At 36.2% G+C, this 18,771-nt stretch overlaps 1 protein-coding gene across 1 annotated transcript in view; it reads left to right on the top strand.

The window, feature by feature from the left end:
- The window catches only part of LOC140152653 (uncharacterized), a 28,230-nt gene extending 9,499 nt beyond the window's left edge, over positions 1-18,731 (top strand). Inside the window, exons 5-17 of the mRNA XM_072175092.1 lie at positions 2,138-2,299; positions 3,897-4,686; positions 5,527-5,770; positions 6,517-7,514; positions 8,779-9,179; positions 10,266-10,420; positions 11,119-11,210; positions 13,223-13,369; positions 13,896-13,997; positions 14,938-15,035; positions 15,327-15,459; positions 16,617-16,703; positions 17,491-18,731. Of these exons, the coding sequence (XP_072031193.1) occupies positions 2,138-2,299; positions 3,897-4,686; positions 5,527-5,770; positions 6,517-7,514; positions 8,779-9,179; positions 10,266-10,420; positions 11,119-11,210; positions 13,223-13,369; positions 13,896-13,997; positions 14,938-15,035; positions 15,327-15,459; positions 16,617-16,703; positions 17,491-18,731 (4,650 nt within the window). The remainder of the gene's footprint in view (positions 1-2,137; positions 2,300-3,896; positions 4,687-5,526; positions 5,771-6,516; positions 7,515-8,778; positions 9,180-10,265; positions 10,421-11,118; positions 11,211-13,222; positions 13,370-13,895; positions 13,998-14,937; positions 15,036-15,326; positions 15,460-16,616; positions 16,704-17,490) is intronic.
- The last annotated feature ends 40 nt before the right edge of the window (positions 18,732-18,771 follow it).

Genomic DNA, 18,771 nt, shown 5'->3' on the forward strand with positions numbered 1-18,771 from the left:
TATATGGGGTTACCAGTCTGCTCTCATTACATACTGACTGACTCTAGTATATAAAAACAAAGTATGTCCCACAATGAGGAGATTTTTCCACAATCACACAACATGTGGGAAATTGTTGCAGTGAATTAGTTATAGAAATAACAATTTGAAGACTCAGCTCTGCCAATTTTATGAAGAAAGTAATTTGCATTCTGTATGTATAGCTCAGTGAAAAGTTTTGAAGTAGAATGATCTCAGCTGAGTTTTAATAGTGCATACATGTAGTTGTTAATATGAAATAAATTCCAATCAACCTCCAACAACATCAAGATATTCAATCCATTTAGACTCAGTATTTTCTGTTGAAGAAGTTTCCCTAAGAATGGAATAAATATATCTTAAAACTTTCAAAGCTTCAAGAAGAGTACCACAAATATTATCAAACTCATTCTCTTGAATATTCTTAGGGTTTGAAACCAGTCAAGAAAAATACCATTCATCAAAGAGTTGTACTTTCTCCTGTCATCAATAGTAATGTCATATTCAATAATGAAATGTTCTGATATAATTGTAGCCTCTATTGAGATCAGATAATATGAGAATGCCCTTTTCCACCCAAACTGAGTAGAAGAAAACTTTTTAGATTTTAACTGAACCTTCTTATTCTACCAAATGAGGTCTTTAAGATGGAAGTCAGACCAATTTAAATTATTGTTAATTTTTTCCTTGGATAAATCCCACAATTTTATTACTCTCAACCAACTGACAGTTGGAAAGGGTATTCAAAACAGAGTCTGGGGCATCAGATTTAAAATAAGACTGTAGAAAATTTGATACAACAGAAATCTCAAGAGTTTTCCAAAAATTAGAATAATTAGGATCAAATGCATCAATGTCATGCTCAATAAGTAAATCAGTGGTGATACATTTAGTTGATTTAGTTTTGACAGTCATACTCTCAGTTAAGGGAAAAGAGAAACAATCCATTTGAAGATGTATTTATAAGCCTTGATAGTTTATGCCTATACTTTTTGGCACCTTTCTTTCCTCATTAGATTCCCAATGAGGAAATAGTGTGAAACACATGCTTTGAAAGAGAATGATGTTTAACACTATCATTGATTGACATGAGGAAATTTCTTTATTTACTAATTCGGTACCCTCAAACGTAAATAAATATTTTCTATACCGCCCTCCCCCGGTATTTGCCCCTCCCCTTTTAACTAAAAGGAACATAAACAATAATAAGACTAATAGGGGAACACTGTTCTTCAACGAGACAATGGACAATGCAAGAACCTCTCGTGAGATATTATATTGTGTTAAGAAACCTACACCTTTTGAACACACCAACACTACACGACCCGACACGACACGATTAGCATGATTAGTATCATTGTTACCCATAATTTACATCATTGTAACCCATTACAGATCTCCAGATAATCTTGTTTACAAGGTTATTTTGCTTGATATGGATAAATTAAACAAATTAGCTACTTAATTATCATAATTTGCACTTAAAATCTAATGAGGTCGAGATCTCCTGGTTACCCCTAACTACCTTACCACCCTAACACCCCACCCTGACTCTACTATCCTACCACCCCACCACCCTGTACTACTCCACCACCCTATCATCTTACCCAACCAAACCCTGACCCCACTGCCCCACCCTACCACCATCCTACCCCACCCTAACTAACCCTACATCACACCCTGACCCAACTTTCCCCACAACCCTACCCTACCCCACTGCAACCTACCCTACTACCCTTACTACCCCTACCACCTTACCCTACCCTTATACACCACCACCCTACTCTACCCCACCACCGTGTTACTATCAAATTATGTGCAGAAAGTAGTGTTAGCAGGGATCACACCACTAAATCAAGTTCCTATTATTCTATCATTTTCTCATGGTTAAAACATCATTCATTCAAAGCACAATTTTTTCTAAAAGTTTATGATATACATGTATTCTACCCTAAAACCATCATTTTTTGGTGGTTGAGCTGCTTGATTTTTCGCATCATCATCATCAGTGTCATTATAAATTGCCTTTTGTTTTGTCACATCTGTCGATAATCTTGTATTTAAAGAAATGTTATTCCAACAAGGATTGTTTTCAATACTCTCAATTTACATATTTCAGGTTTACCAAGTTGCAATATCACATACCAAACGTGGATGTAAAGTTGCTATTGGTCAAACAATCGCCAAGAAGATGAACAATTTTGTGAGTAAATTGGATACATGTTATCCAGAATTCCTCTCAAAAGAAGAAAAATCAGAATTGGAGTCTGACATTATCAAGGTATGATTTGAAGCTTATCCAACAATATACAAGTACTGTTGCTATATTTTTTCCTTGTACATATCCAACAATGTGTAAGTACTGTTGGTCTGTTACTATATTTATTTCATGAGCTTATCCAACAATATACAAGTACTGATGCTATATTTATTTCTTGAGCTTATCCAACAATGTGCAAGGACTGTTGGTCTGTTGCTATATTTATTTCTTGAGCTTATCCATTAAATTATGTGCAAGGACTGTTGGTCTGTTGCTATATTTATTTCTTGAGCTTATCCAACAATGTGTAAGAACTGTTGCTATATTTTTTCCTTGTACATATCCAACAATGTGTTTCAGGTACTGTTGGTCTGTTACTATATTTATTTTTTGACCTTATCCAATAATGTACAAGTACTGTTACTATATATAGGATCTGTGCAAATGGCAAATACGTCATACAGATTACGGCAGCTTGAAAATAGCAGTGTTTCTGAAATGTTACACATTTTGAAAGCTTAGCCAAATCTTCATAAAAAGTCAGATCCTGCTAATTTTTCACACACAATCTAATACCCAGGTGTATTAAAATGAGGATTAAATATGAATCAGGGCCTAATAGTTGGGTTTTAAGCCTTTTCTAATGTACTACTTTAAGTGCCATTGCACTCTTTCTCTCTTTTTGAAACACTGATTTTTCCTCCAAAGGGTATAGGGGATTCCTATTTACTTGTGTGTACCCTACAGGCATGTACCTGTAACCTATGCAAAATATCTGACATTAAGGTTTAATACAGACCACAGTTAATAAAGTCATTTATAGCGACATTTTCACATATTTTTTGTGGAACCTAAGAGCACATCAGACATATCAAATTGCATTTTTAAAACAAGGACTGTCCTTCTGATATCAAATAATTTTGATTTTTGAAATTTGCGATATAATACACAATTACACATTTTATGGCAAATGATTAAAAGTTGATATTTTTGAAATTTAATACTAGTCCTATAAATTGTATAATGTACTTCAAGTGTATGTAGCGGGATGAAAAGTTGATGGTCAAATTGAAAATTTTGACCTTTCATATTGAAGATTAGGCATGAATTATCCTGTGCAGTTTCTCTTATGTTTCTCTCAGGTCCCACAAAAAATGTGAAGATGTCGCTATCTGAGGCCTTAAATCATAATTTTTTTGGGGGGGGCTTGAATTATTTATTTATGATTTTCATATATATAATTTTAGTTTCTGCATTGCCTTACACCCTTCAAGGGTGAAGCATATAGGCCGCCTCATTCTTTATTCGTTTACCACATCATATGCTTGTGAGATGCACTCGTTCTTTCAAATGTACATGTTGTGTATGAGAATTATATATAGGAACAGTTAGTGTAAGCATTTATTTGAAATGCATTTATGTAATGTGTTCTTGCTTCCTGATACACAACTTTGAATCAATGTAAAATGACTAACTTATTTGGAAATCACTGGAGTACATATTAGTTTTAGGTTTAGGTAACCATTCATAGAGTTCATTTTACAAATACAGGCAACTTGTGTTCTTTGTAATACATATTTTTTATTATATTTTATAATCATTCAATATATTTTTGCAGGTCTTGGATCCATTAGACACAGAGAATGGAAAAGCATATGAATTTAATGGGAAAATGATTGAGTTGGTTCAACACATATCCAAACGTGGGTTTGCAACGTGGAAAGCAAGTTTATGTTCAGGCAATGAAAGAGCTGATTGCATTGCAAAGAAAGTTAGATCATTTGATTTGGAAGAAGTGCGTTTAATTCAGAAATTTGACCACAAAAATCTCATCAAATACTTTGGAATGATAGACGATGACCCCGGAGTCCTCATTATCATGGAGTATGCAGACAAAGGAGATTTACGTTCTCATCTGGATAGCAGAAATAATTTCCTTCCCGTATCGCTGTATCATAAGTGGGTAAAACAGGCTTGTCTAGCAGTGCAATATTTGCAGAATAGGGGCGTAGTCCACAAGGATATCAGGTCTTCCCACTTCTATATTATGCATGACGACACATTGAAGCTTGGCAACTTTGAACTTGTGAAGGAAATGGAGAAGACAAAGAGTACCTGTGCAAGAGCTTCTTGTCGTTGGATGGCACCAGAGGTAGTAAATGAACAGATACGTTCACCCAAGTCTGATATATTTTCACTAGGCACAGTCATATGGGAGATCACTACCAAGCAAGTACCATTTGGAGATATGAGAGCAGATTATGTTGTGATGTCTGCGCTTGTTGATGGTAAGCGCCCTCCTGTTCCATCTAATCAACCAGAGCTGAAGATTGTGCTTATGAAGTGCTGGGACAAGAAATACAAAAAGCGACCATCAGTAGACTACATTTTGGAAAATGTAGACAAATGTAAGTATTTACAGTTAACAACAAATAAAATGAAATGATTTTGCATCTTTATGGTCTATGTTTACAGTAGTTTAATTTTTTGTAAATCCTCTTTTCTAAAATGATATGGAACTAAATTTTTAAGTAAAAAAGGATGGAAGGTATTAATTTGCAATAGGACTGGAAAGTAACACTATAGTTGTACCTAATATAACTGGGAATGAAAGTTATATGTATTGGTTATTAATGGGAAAAGGGAAATCCTATGTTTACCAAAAATTGGAACACATACTGAAATCAGTCTTGTACAAATCTCATTGTTTCATCTGACTGATTTGTTTGATATATACATAATTATGTTAAATTATTTTCTGAATAAAATTTAATCAATTAAAAATACAGAAAATTATTTTTTAATATTTAGTTTTTTTGTTTTTGTGACATCTGGAACAGTCTCAGCACATAGTGATAATATTTTCCATGACAGTGTTCATATCTACAAAATGATTACTTTGTGTTATCTTTGGCTATTTCAATATTTGCATTGTCCCATAAAAAAATAAATAGGAAAATATGCTTCTGAAAAGTGAAAGAAATCATTGCATCATCAAATACAGCAACAACGTTTCTCAAATCGACCGACCAATTCTGCCAGTCTGCCACCACAGCGCCACCAGCGTCAAGCTCCAACAGGAAGCAGACGAGGAAGACTGGGAGAATTGGTTAGTCGATTTCGAAACGTCATTGCAGGTATGTTTCACATCATTTTGCCAAATAATCAATTGGATTTGTTCACACAAATTTTTTCAAATGATATTTTAGCAGTTGTGATAAATGTTAATTTCCTTTGTTTGAATGTAGTGGCGCAAGAGTATGCAAAGGTACATGACATGGTTCAAGAGACACAACCACTGTCTAGTGTAGGACAAGTAGAAGAATCGGAATCAGAGGATGCAAACCTATGTAAGGAGGGTACCAAACCAATTGGTGAACCACAGCAATATGACACGCCCAAAGTAGATATCCCAGTGGGTCACCATGAACATGAAGCTGGCGCTCATAGTGTACCAACATGCCTTCAAGATGATGATGATAAGCTTCATAGGTATGTATTTCAATTATTTTGCTGTATGATATTTGATTTTATGATGAATAAGCTGTTTTCAGGTTGGGTTGAAAAAATATTGATTCAGGGATTCAATCATGTTTCACAGTTGTTCATCACCTTTTAAGAATGATGTGGCCGCGTTGACACACCAGACGCGAGTTGTTAAATGGTGATGAGCAACGGTGAAACATGATTGAATCCCTTTCAACAACAAAAAGAAGCTAAAGATCAAATAATTCACATGATTATTTCATGAGGAATGTCAGTTAATCATTGCCACTCGGCCTTACAAAAACTTCGATGATTTCTCTGTTGATATCAACAATAAAACTACAGAATAAAACAGCAATGTTTAGCCGCTATCGGCAAAATACTGAATTCAACTTGTAAAGCTTGCATATGCACACAGGTTACAGGCATGATGAATTTTACGCACTCTCGCAGAATGCATAGTCTCGTTCGCGTTTGTGTATACGCTTCAGTAAAAGTGTGGATTCATCACAGATTAACAACGGTTGGCTCCTGTACAAAGGTATAGGAGGAGTTGTTGAAAAATACATTAACCTCTGTACATTCTAATCTCTGATATCTAGCCATAAAAAGGACTGAGCAAAGGACAGAAAAATGAAAAATGCAGATAAGCAAAATTTGTGTAATTCTACATTGAATTTATATTAGAATAAACATTGTCAGATGCTACACCATAGGTCTTATTTTCAGTTTTAAATGTGCTTCTTTCCCAGATGTCTTAGCATTGATGTGGATTATGCAGAAATGGAAAAAAGCATCAATCGTACCTTCATTATTACCATAGCTGTCCTCAATTCGCATAGGGGTGGCAATATTGTTCTTACCAACAAAACAAAGGTAAAGAGTGTAGCAAGCGACCACTTTGACAACAAGATACGTAGCATGCTAGAAGCAAGGAAGCAGTCTGAGAATTGCACCATTCATGGATCAACTTCGGATGAATTACGTAGGATCACTATTGCACCGGTGCAACAGGTGTGCATTTTGGCATTCTCACATGTATATACACGTCATGGGACCATTAACATAGAGATTTTACAAACTGATGAGCTTGTAAAATATTTCATCTCTAGGATTACAAGGAAGTTTTCTAGTCTGCCTGAAGAACTTGCATATAGACAGAGCATTCTCATTCCAGATTCTGAAGCTGACACGTGTGAGTTCATAGATTCCTGTGAAGAGGACTTCTCCACATGCTTTAATGTTGAATCCGTAGCTAAATATGTATCCGCTTTTGCCAACACACGTGGCGGTCGCATATACTTTGGCATTGATGATGACGGTGTTGTAAATGGAGTCCTGCACACGGAACAAAAGCAACAGATAACAGACACTGTTGACAGAACCATGAAAGGAATGTTTTGGTTGCGATTAGGACAGGGTTCCATTGTACCACAAGAAAACATTCAATGGAGGATCAGATTCATTGATGTCATAGGAACACCACACAGTTCACGTCGACGAGTAGTTGTGCTGACAGTTGACATTTTCCAAGATGGACATGTCTACTGCAAAGAACCGCAGTGTCCTATTTTGGATACCAAAGCTGAAGGAGGGTACAGAGTTCTAACCTTTCCTGAGTGGAGTTCATATCTGCAGAAGATGCATTTACAAAGAGAAAAGGCCCCCACAGAGGAAACCCTGAATACCACTGTGAAATCAACGCATGGACAAAGTGTAACCCATGCAAGTGATCCCAATTTGGATGACGGTAGGTTTTTTATGTATTGTTTCCCAATTGTGGGGTTTGTTATTGTTTTCTAGTGGTTTAGATGTTCTTTTATGTATTATTCAAAGAAGTTATCTTCTGAGATTATCAGAACTAAATAGCTCTTTGTAATACTATGATAAATGCACTATATTGGATTGTTACGTTTGGATAACAAAATAGCCTACCATGCTTTGTATGCAATGAGAGTTTGTTTTTAAAATTAATGTGTACCATTGCATATACCGTAACCACCCGGGTATAAGCCCACCTTCGGCTATAAGCCCACCCCCTATTTTTCAAAACATTCTGGGAACAAGGGTGCACTCAGGTATAAGCCCAGTACTAAATTTTGGCCAAGTCAATGCTTTGCTCTCATATTTAAGAACAAATTAAAAACATATCAGTTGATAATTAACATTCCACACTTACAATTTTAAGAAATTGACATAAAAGATAGAAATTACTGGTACATTGGGCATATACAGATGAGGGATAATTGTTCTTATTTTAAAATTCCAGCACTAGTTTTCCTCGGTTATAAGCCCACCCCCATTTTTGAAGTGAAATCTGCCATCTAGGGGGTGGGCTTATACCCGAGTGGTTACGGTAATTAAAAAGTATTGTGACTGCATTTTAGGAAAATATATGGTAGGTGAGCTTAGCAATTTCGTCTGAACTTCATGGAACAATTAGTGCCTCATTAAGAGATAATGCTGGACTTTGCCACTTGGTGGCAAATTTTAAAATTGCTCTGATTTGACTCAAGCTGTGTACATAAACCTGAGGAGGAGGGGAACTGTTAAAAATCAAGTAAAGGTCATTTGAGGTTAAAATTTTGAGGTATTGGTATGTCAGCAAGACCCTTAATATGCTTTTAAAATTACGCTAAGAGTGTCAGTTTTGTGCCTTAGGTACAATTTATATACCGTAAATGTTCGCCTAATGGCGCTCCTGTGCTCCTTTGCCTTGGGGTAAATTTCATGTACAAATAGAGAGCTCCCTCCTCTAAAAATCCCAACAAGAATTAAGGGTATTTGTCCTTATTTGCTGGTGGGATTTTTATGGGAGGGCACTTTTAGTTTGTGTCTAAAATTACAGTTATGTCAAGGGAGCCTATAGGGCCATTAGGCGAATGTTTACAGTAGAATACTAGCTTCGCTACATTTTCCTGCATGTTGGGTTTTTTTGCATATCTCAAAGGCTACAAGTTGTTGCTTTTAACTTTTTTTGATGAAACATAACATTTTATTACTTGCATTTCTAGTATCAGATGATATGTCAGATGATCTCCTTGAGACAGACAGTGCTATGGTAAGACCAGCTGTAGTGACTGCAGCAACAACTCTTCTGCCTGAGCAATCTGTTCACCATCCAATGCGTAATCAAACCTTGTCCAGAGCTGATGATTGCAACATGACCATCATACCTGAAACCAACTCAAGTCTGTTACAGAAGTACAGGGTGTATCAGAATGCCAAAGAGGAGTACATGCAAAAAACATACCATGTGCCTAAGGAACCACCAGAGAATGTTGAGATATGCTTCACCAGTGCACCAGTATCAGAAGGATTGCAGTTTTCGTCTGGCCAAAGTGCAGGAGCTTTAACTCAGAATAGCAAACTGAAAGGGCAGCATGGTGGCATCAGTTCAGATGTTACTATTCGTGTAAGTATTAATATATCTGGTTAACAGATAATTGATGAAACAAACTCATAGCACAGTGAGACCAATAACCTGGAGAACATACGTTTATAACCATAGATACAGTCAATACATGTTCCGTGCACACAGGGTGAAGAGTTGCACTTGTATATACCTGCAGAAAGCACAAAGATGCACTTGTATATACCTGCAGAAAGAACGAAGATATTAATTGAAATCATTTCCAATTTGAAAGATTTTTAACATGATGATTGAAATTCAATAGTGATCAACAAACAAGTCAACAGCCAAACTATAAACTTGAAAATTTGATTTAGAATGGAATTGGTTTTTCACAAAATAAATAAAGTAACTGATGATCAGCAGTAATCAATTACCTACAATTCCATTCTTACCTTCTATTACTCAGATTGGTTGCAGTTTAATATGCTCAAATGAAACACAATAGAATAATACATTACCATCATGCGTGTCATTTGTGATGACGAGGAGGCAAGACTGGTCCTTGTTTATTTTTTGGCAGCCATTACTTCATTCACATGTGTGTATACATTGGTTTACCTTGTCCTTGAGGTCGGTAGCAACATATGTATGTATTTCACTGGTCGGAGTATCAAATCATTAACATTACGCACACACGATTTGATACTGCGACCACATCCGACACATACAAGGAATGTCCTGGTAATATCAATTTTTTATTTTTTTGAAATTTGCAATATAAATTTTATAGCCAATTTATTAAAAATTAATATTTTTGACATTTAACAGTCCTCTTTACAATTAACAATATCATTAGATTTATAAAGTTTACTTTGAACCATAGAATTTGTATTATATTGTGAATTTCAAAAAAATCAAAATGATTTGATATCAGAAGGACATTCCTTGTATTCAGCATGTTTTATGTGCTCTCAGGTCCCACAAAAAATACTGTGCAAATGTTGCTATCAGATTCCTTAAGAGATTCGATGTACATGTGTGGCATATTACTGTTAGCTTTTGTTGTGTTAAGAATATTGTGTCTTATACAAATATTGTATTTTATATGCAGATTCTAACACCAATTTCTATTTTGTATTCTTGAAGGTAAAGAACTACACTGGCCCCATACATATTATTGTGTGCCTTGTGAGTGAAGAGGGTACAAACTGTCTCCACCCCAATAGGCTTGTTGGGCTCAACTGTCTACATGGTGTTTACAGTAAGCACTTGCGCATTAAGTCACTTGGCCAACCAATCAGGTGTGTGAACTTATTTCCTTTATAAGTTTTTTAATAGAAATGACAAATAATTGGAGAATGTCTACAGATGTTACAGGAAAGAGGAGTATTACCTGGTGGAATTACTATAATATTGCATAAGTAATTGGACACTTGGAAGTCATCAGTTATTGTTACTGCATACTGTACCATATAGTCAGTGACTGAAATTGTATGTTAAGTTGCAACAACTTGCAAAATACAAAGTTGTTTTTGTATTGCACATTGCAACATGCATAAGTGCAAAAGATGAACCAGATATGTTCTGGCTAAAAGGTTTAATGTTACAGAGCAAATAATACATTTCCAGTTTTGAATGTTCAATTGAGGCAACAATATTATTATTTGTCTTTTCTATTCTTGTTTTATAATTCAGTCATTAGTCTTGGATAGAAAGGACAAATTTACTGAGTTTAACAAGTGCCCTATTTTAGTTCTAAATTTTCTGAAGTCTGATCACAAGGTCATTTGGCAACATCATCATACCAGTTTTAAAGTGCTTCTGAATCTGACAATTGAATAAATATAAGACTCGATGACAATATATTTCTGAGTACTGTTTAACATTCCCCTTAGCATTGTGTTTTTTCCACCTGAAAGCTGGTGTATTGTAGGCAGTATATATGTTACTATTAGGCTTTCTGATGATAACTTATTGTATACTTTGTCAATGTTAACAGACTTCCAAATGTACGCATCGCTAGGGTGGAGAGACAAGATATAGGAGCAGAACTAGATCAACGAAAAACACACATGCAGAAGATATGTCCCGGTAAGTAATGTTATTAGTTAAAACATATAATATCATAATATCACTGTTAATCAGCTATCAATTTACATAATTTGTAATTTCTAATGAAGGGGAAAAAGATAAGCATGAAACAAACATTCCAGGCTTTATAATTAAGGATTTTAAAGTTTTGATCTAAACCATGCTAAATAATATTCTAGATTTTGTGCAAGCAATGCAGCAAACTAATGCACTATCAATAATTGTCTAAATCAGAAAATCTACAAAAGTCATCAAAATTAAGAATTTTGTATTTTGTAACAAGTATAGGTATGTTATACACTTTGAAAGATATAAGCACCACAAAGCCCATTCAGCAGAATTGACTAATGGATAAAAAGTTCAATTGAATGTCTCTTCATATGGATGCTTAAAACATGCAATTGAATGGAGCTGGAAGTCACATTTTTTCAGCAGTGCTCCTTTTGCATTTTTCACCAATTTTGCATATGAATATAATACCTTGTGAGGATTCTTTTACGTGGATTACTGACAATTTCAAATGGTGTTACATACCTCCAATGACAGTTTTATGCTAAGATTTAGCACCTTTTCAACTTGAATGACCAATTCCCACTCATCATCTGCTGCTTCCTGTTGGGGCTTGACACAGATGGCACTGCTCTGTTGGTAAGGAGTTGGTCACAGATTATGCTGTTCTGTTGGTAAGCAGTCATGGAAATGTGACAGAAAGTAGTTTCTGTCATCCCAGTGTTTTGGACTTATTGAAATGGATTGAAATTGATAACCAGGTGGTTTCTGCAATTGTTCGTCATTCTCTTCTGATCTCTGTGATTTGTGCGACATTCCTTAGTGTGAGCACTAAAGTGCTGCTCCTTGTCTATTAAAGCCATATTATAACATTTCTTTAAAAATAGATTAGTATTTATTTTCCATAAAATGGTAGCGTTTACTGTCAGATATGTTCCCTTTTAATTTTGAGCCGAACAAGTGAGGTACAGCAAAGAAAATTGAATTTACTACTAGCGCCAATGCATGTTACTCCGGCGGTTGTAATATGGTACAATCCTCTGGCATGTGTGTGTGTGTCACGCACGCCGTGTATGTAGTACTGTGTTGACATCGAATACGCGTTCGACTAATATTTCCATCGTAATAATAAAACGCTGATTCAGGCGGTTTATTCAAAATCTCGGATTTTGACAAAACTATAGCACCTGAAGTCTTGATTTTTGCAGAGAATCTTTGTTTACTAAAGTACATTACAATCGTGCAAAAACCTGAATTAAAATTTTTTTTGAGGGCGTTCTCCTCCGCAAATGTTATAATATGGCTTTAAGTCTAATGCTAGTATTATACATGCTAGGCGTGGATTTAATCTTATTTAGTACTTTTTGAGAAATGAGATCAAAACTGGAGATATCAATTCACAACCCACATAAAATGCTGTTCAGTTCAGTCTGAACACTGCAGCTCATAGCAAGGTACCATTATTATACTTACCAGGCATGGATTTAATATTATTCAATTCTCCTCTATGTGAGAAATGAGAACAAAGCTGGAGATATCAAATTAAACTTAAGATATATTGCCATATTCTACATAAAAACCGATTCTGTCTCCGTATCAAAGTGCAGCTCCTTAAGGTGCAAGGTACAAACATACATAGCAGACATGGATTGAAGCACATACTTCTCTATGTGAGAAATGAGGACAAAGCTGGAGATGTCAATTTTGAAATGTTGGTATATGTAAAGACATTTCATATGTTTACAGTTTCATCAAGCTCCCATCAATATGTGACCTACAGTGAGCAAGTTATGATGCAAATGATGGTGGTTAAAAAAGCTAGGTTTGCATGTTGGACCAGTCTATAACCTGAGGAAATCAATATTGGCAATATTTTACCATTTTGCTTGATTGAGGTAGCTAACATTTGCAAATAGCTTTTTGCAAGTAGCAGGTGCTTACAGGTGGATATTATGAGAAATAACTAGCAGTGCTTGGTAAATGGGATCCTTTTTGTATTTCAGATGTGACCTTTCACACCACAAAATCTGAAGAATATGACCTGAGTAGAGTACAACTTCGTGTGGTGGGATATCTACCCGATGACAGGAATCCAGATCTATTCATTATACCACTTCACCCAATAACCTCAATCAGCTTATGTGACAAAGGTAAGTAGAAATTATGTAGGGTAAACAAGGCTGTCAGGCTGGCATAACAGGAAACTTGTGTTGATTGTGTAATACTACTGAATATGAAAGTGTGCTTACAAAAGAGAAAAAATAATTATCAATCAAAACTCATGACTTAAGGACATTGTTAGAAACCGTTACTAATGTTATCTTATTTAGTGGTCATTTTGCTGATGATTTCATACCTGCCTTCATACCAAAGTCAGAATGTAATTGAGCTAAAGCTGTGTCATGTGCACTACAGCATGGCATATGTATTAGGAACATTTTTAAATGTTCCTAATACACTATATTTAAAAATATAGTGGGTATTTTTAAGATCCAGGGAAGCCTCCTTACATCTCAAATTCGTCACAATCAGTTAGGAGGCATGCTGTTTAATTTAATATCACATAGATTTGAGAATAGGGACATTCCCCTTTTCACTTGGACAGGGGCAATCCCTGATAACTAGGGACAGTTAGAGTTAGAAGTTATTGTGATTTACAATATCTTTTTTTGCCAGGTAAACATATCAGGAAAGAGCCTCGCATTCTGCAGATGACCGAGTCCAAGGGACCAGTGAATGGAGGACAAGAAGTCAAACTTGTTGTAGCAAGAACACAAGGTTAGTTGGTGTTGCCCTTCATTTAAACTTATTCATTGATATCCGTCTGTTTTATGAAAAAAATAATTTGATTCAGCAGAAACGGCAGAAGAGATCAATTAATTTTGTATCACATCTTGTAACCAGGGGGCAGATGCGCACTCAACAATATCTGGGGGTCCAAATCTGAACAGTAATGTTAAATCAGCATGTTTAATTCTATCCTGTTTCCCCTCCACAGTCTCAGTGAACTATCGGTACAGGCCAAGACTCGTAATCGGAGGTCACAGACTGTGGTGCTATTGTGTTGTGCCCTTAGGCAAGGCTCTTAACCTCTATTGTCTGTCTCCATGCATATGTATAATTGAGTTATGGCATAATATAGTGCTGGGAACGTAAAACAGACTTTTTGTGAAGGAGAGAGCACCAAATCCCCACAAAAAACAAAAGTTAATTTAGGTCAAAATACCAAGGGAAAAGTGGTGGGCACTTAGGCATGTGAGCATTGCTCTGGCATGACTTTACCTTTTTACATTTCCTCCAACTGGGACAAGGTTCTCAACAACCTGAATTTTTCCCCTCAGTACAACGAGCTTATTTTATGTGCCTGTTCCTGTCTCAACTGTGGAGCGGCAGTTGCTACCACATCTACTGCAAATGATGGAGCTGGCCTTCCTTCAGCAGAGCAACAAATTAGATGTAGTCCATTGCATTGTCTCTAGAAATTGAAGTTTGACCCTCCTTTTGAATGAAACTCTCTGTCCAAAACATTAATTAGGCTACAGCAGTCTACAGTGATTTATGGCTTTATTTAGTAATTTGGTGTATTTCTGAGTTGAATAAAACAATTACAACAACTATAAATGTATTTTGGCATCTGTTCCAGGAAAAAAACTATGGTCCAAATGACAGGTGGATGATGACTAATTAATTTTCACAATTTTGTTCTTTCCCCCATTAGATGATTTTGATGTGCTGTTTTCTCTGAACATTACTGATCCACCAAGTTCATGGCAGACCATAGCTACAGTGAATGAAAGTGTTCAGCAAAAGTCAACGGTTAGTTCAAAATAGCGCCATGATGCATACATCCATCATTTTACCCATCATTATGTGTTTTTCTAAGTATTGTTTATTTTATCATCTATGTACTCTCTGTATTTATTACTTATATATGTTGTTTAGTATAATTATCATAATGATTGTTTGATGATTTAAATTGATTAAAGTTTGAAATGGTCTTGTATCAGTTGGTACTATTTGAATTTTCTAAAATTGTTGTTTTTACTGAATATTTTGGACTTACTTATAACTATATTGTTGTTATTGATGTTTTCCCTCATTTTGTAGCGATTGGTAACCATAAATACACCAGCCTTCTATAAGAGAGACATGGCATCAGCTACTCAAGTGAAAGTGCAAGTACGATCTAATGGATTGCACAGCAATGCCATTACATATACCTACATGCCAAGTACAGATGGTAAGAAACACTCAACAGCAGGGCCAGGGAACCAAAATAGTCTCAATCCCGGCTGCACAATTCCTTAGTCTCTAGTCAACAATCATAGCATCATTGCTCAAAAAATGACCTCAAGCTGTTGAGAATGAGTTTGTGTGCCTAAAATATTCAAAGGTCACTCAGTGCAAGTGCAAATATTGATGTTAAAGAACCATGTCAATGAACATTTTGAAGATTGTAGTGATGTGGCAGTGAGAGTAGATCCATGCCATTTTAACCATTGGATCAATGACCTGTAATGGATGCACATTTGATACCGTATGTGTACTGGATGTAGAAGGATTGTAATTTCAGTAGTACTTGGTGTGTGTATACCAAATAATGTTTTGCATAATTTATGTAGGTGCATAATGATAGCAAAGCATTAATTGCAATCTTTAAATTGGGTCTGATGCTTAGATGTAATAAAGAGCAACCAGTTACTGTGAATAAAAATATGGAGAAAACTTTGCAGCAGAAAGTTCATTTAGAAGTGTATTGTTTACCATTGAGTGTAAATCTATTTTTGTGTGAATGGGCTGTAAAAAAGGCAGCACTTTAATTGCACACTGTGGTGTGGGCAGAAGGGAACAGCTACTTTTAATGCACCCTGGGGCTACAGGGGAATGGAGACCCTGCCCAGGCCTTATATAAGTAGGAGCTAAAATGAGATTCGGGTCACAAAGATGGCTCCTGGTCCTATAGTTTGTAGTGTAAAATATTGGACACACAGGAGCCAAAACTGGGTAACCATGGGGTAAAAAAAGCCTGGGTGCCTGCTTAATATAAGCCTTGACCCTGCCCCCACTTCTTTTGAAAACCTGTGCCACTGATCGGACACACTATATGGATGACTTTTTGATGACCGGCAATGAAACACATTTTTTGCTGATCCAATATTTTTGTTGATAGTACGATATCCGAATGATGCATGTTCATATTGTTCAAGCATTAATTGCAGCATTGCTCGAAGTTGATTAGGCATCCCTACTAAGTGTTGTATGACATAATCTTCCAAGTAAATATAAAATAATTGGCTATGTGCTTGTAATTGATCATCATTAACAATTTATACCAGTTACTGTGAAAAGAAATATGGAGAAAACTTGGTAAAACATATCCTTGTGTTCTTTTAACAGGTTCTATAGACATCAGGATGAAAGTCAGCAAAAGAAAACCAGTATATGAAACCCATTTCACCGATGTTGGTGCTGCATGTCCATATGGTAAGCTTTACTTGTTTCTATTTCAAATAGTAAGCAACACTTGCTTGTTTCCTTTCAGTTTGGGCTAATTTCAAGTAAATATGGTAGAGATATGCAGATTATTTGAGGAGTGTGCTTTACTTTGCTGATGTAAAACTCATGTCAAGTCTGAATCAGACCCTAGTAACTCCTGTACTTCACATCCCAGGAATTGTGAAATGGGCCAGCATCAAAAGGGTGCTATCTAGGCACCAACCTGTCAGCTTTAAGATAAAAGTTGTTAATGCCTTGATATGTCTTGACATTGAAACAAAATACATGTGAGGTACTAACTGATATGCAGTGTGCATGCCCAAGCCTGACTAAATGGTGGGAGCTCATGATATACCTCAAAGAAGTTATGCCGCAGCCAATGTTCTTGATCGACCAATCTCAAATCTTGTTTAAAAGTGTCTCAGGAAAGTGGTTCAAATTGACATTTTGTAATAATCTTTCAGGGTTTTCCATTTTTTTGTGGATAAACAATCCCAATTTTTTTAAGTGTGTGGTATGCATTGGTAAATAACTACAACTGAGGACATTGACCAGAATGCATTTCACGTAACAGCAAATATGTCTCACATTGTAAAACTTGTTTTGGGCTATATGAAGTCCTCATTTAAATAGATTGGAAAATCCGTCCTTGTTTGCTAGTTTTAACTAGTATGTGTTTGTACATAAGAGGGAGGGGCTTACTGGAAATCTCTTAATATATTTATTCACTGTCCTGTGATTATTTTAATATTATATTTGTTTATCATTTGTGCAGTTCTCGAGTATGATGAAAAGGAGGCAAAAATGGGACAATCAAAGAAAAAGTCACGAAGAAGGACAAGTACAAATCAAGAAGCAGCTAACTCTGAAAACCTGCTTGCTGTCACCCAGCGGCTCCCAAGCATAATACCATCTAGACCACTACCAAAACCAAAGCAGAAAACAAGTGGTGCAGCCCAAGGGTCACAGCAGAAACCAAAGGATGTGAGTGATGGTGCCTCATCCAATGAGACCTCTGAGCTGTTACGAAAATACAAAGCATTTGCATCTACCCATGGCTACAAGAAAACAGCAGAAAGGATTGAAAACGTGAAAGAATATTACAGTATAGGTGCAGATGCAGGTGCAACACAAGAAGAAGAGAACAACCTACCCCCATCTGGTGAAGAGAAAAAGGAAGAATACGTCAGTGACTGGGTCACATCTACCGTTTCTGTTACCCAAAGTGCACAGGAAGAAGCAGCACCAGAAGAGGTAGCACAGAAAATAGCAGAGGAAGAAGAGATGAAAGCTATCGCACAAGGTGTAGAGAGTACTGAGAGTACAGAAGCAAGTTATAAGACTGCAGATAGTCATCATGATAGTGGTTCTGAAAGTGGAGGAGAGATAATAGGAGAATATGAAAGACTACTACAACAAAAGGATGAAGAAAGTGGAGATGGTAGTGGTGGTAGTAGTAGCAGTGGTACAATGTCTATGGAAAATGATCATGATAAAGGTCCTGCATCTCTGGTGAAAGCTGTAGATGATGCCAGCATAGATATCGAAGCAAGTAATGCAGAAGAAGCCGTCTCTGAAAATGTAGAGTCTGTTCAGATACCACAAAGTTCAGAAGAGAGTGACATACTCCTTAATGATGTAGATTGGCGCGAAACACTTGGTAAAGGAAAATATGGCATTGTATATCTTGTAATGTGGCAAGAAAAACAAGCAGTTGCAACAAAATCGACTAACCCAGATGTAAGAAATGTCATCAGAAGTCTGAAGAAGCTCAACCATCCTAACATCATGTCTACTTTTGGGCTAATTCATAAATCTGATGAGTCATACATTGTCATTGAGTATATGCAGTGTGGATCTCTAAGGACGATGCTGAATGAAGGTACATCCTTACCTAGCAGAATGTCACTATCTCTTGTCTCACAAGCAGCACATGGATTTGCATTTCTTCATGCCAAATATCAAGCACATGGTGATGTCGGGACGCACAATTGCTTCCTTCGCAAGATGAGCTAAAAATCCGCATCTTGGAGCTAGACACTAGGAATTCCAGATC

This window comes from Amphiura filiformis, chromosome 5 (genome assembly GCF_039555335.1).
Source record: "Amphiura filiformis chromosome 5, Afil_fr2py, whole genome shotgun sequence".
Classification (NCBI taxonomy): domain Eukaryota; kingdom Metazoa; phylum Echinodermata; class Ophiuroidea; order Amphilepidida; family Amphiuridae; genus Amphiura; species Amphiura filiformis.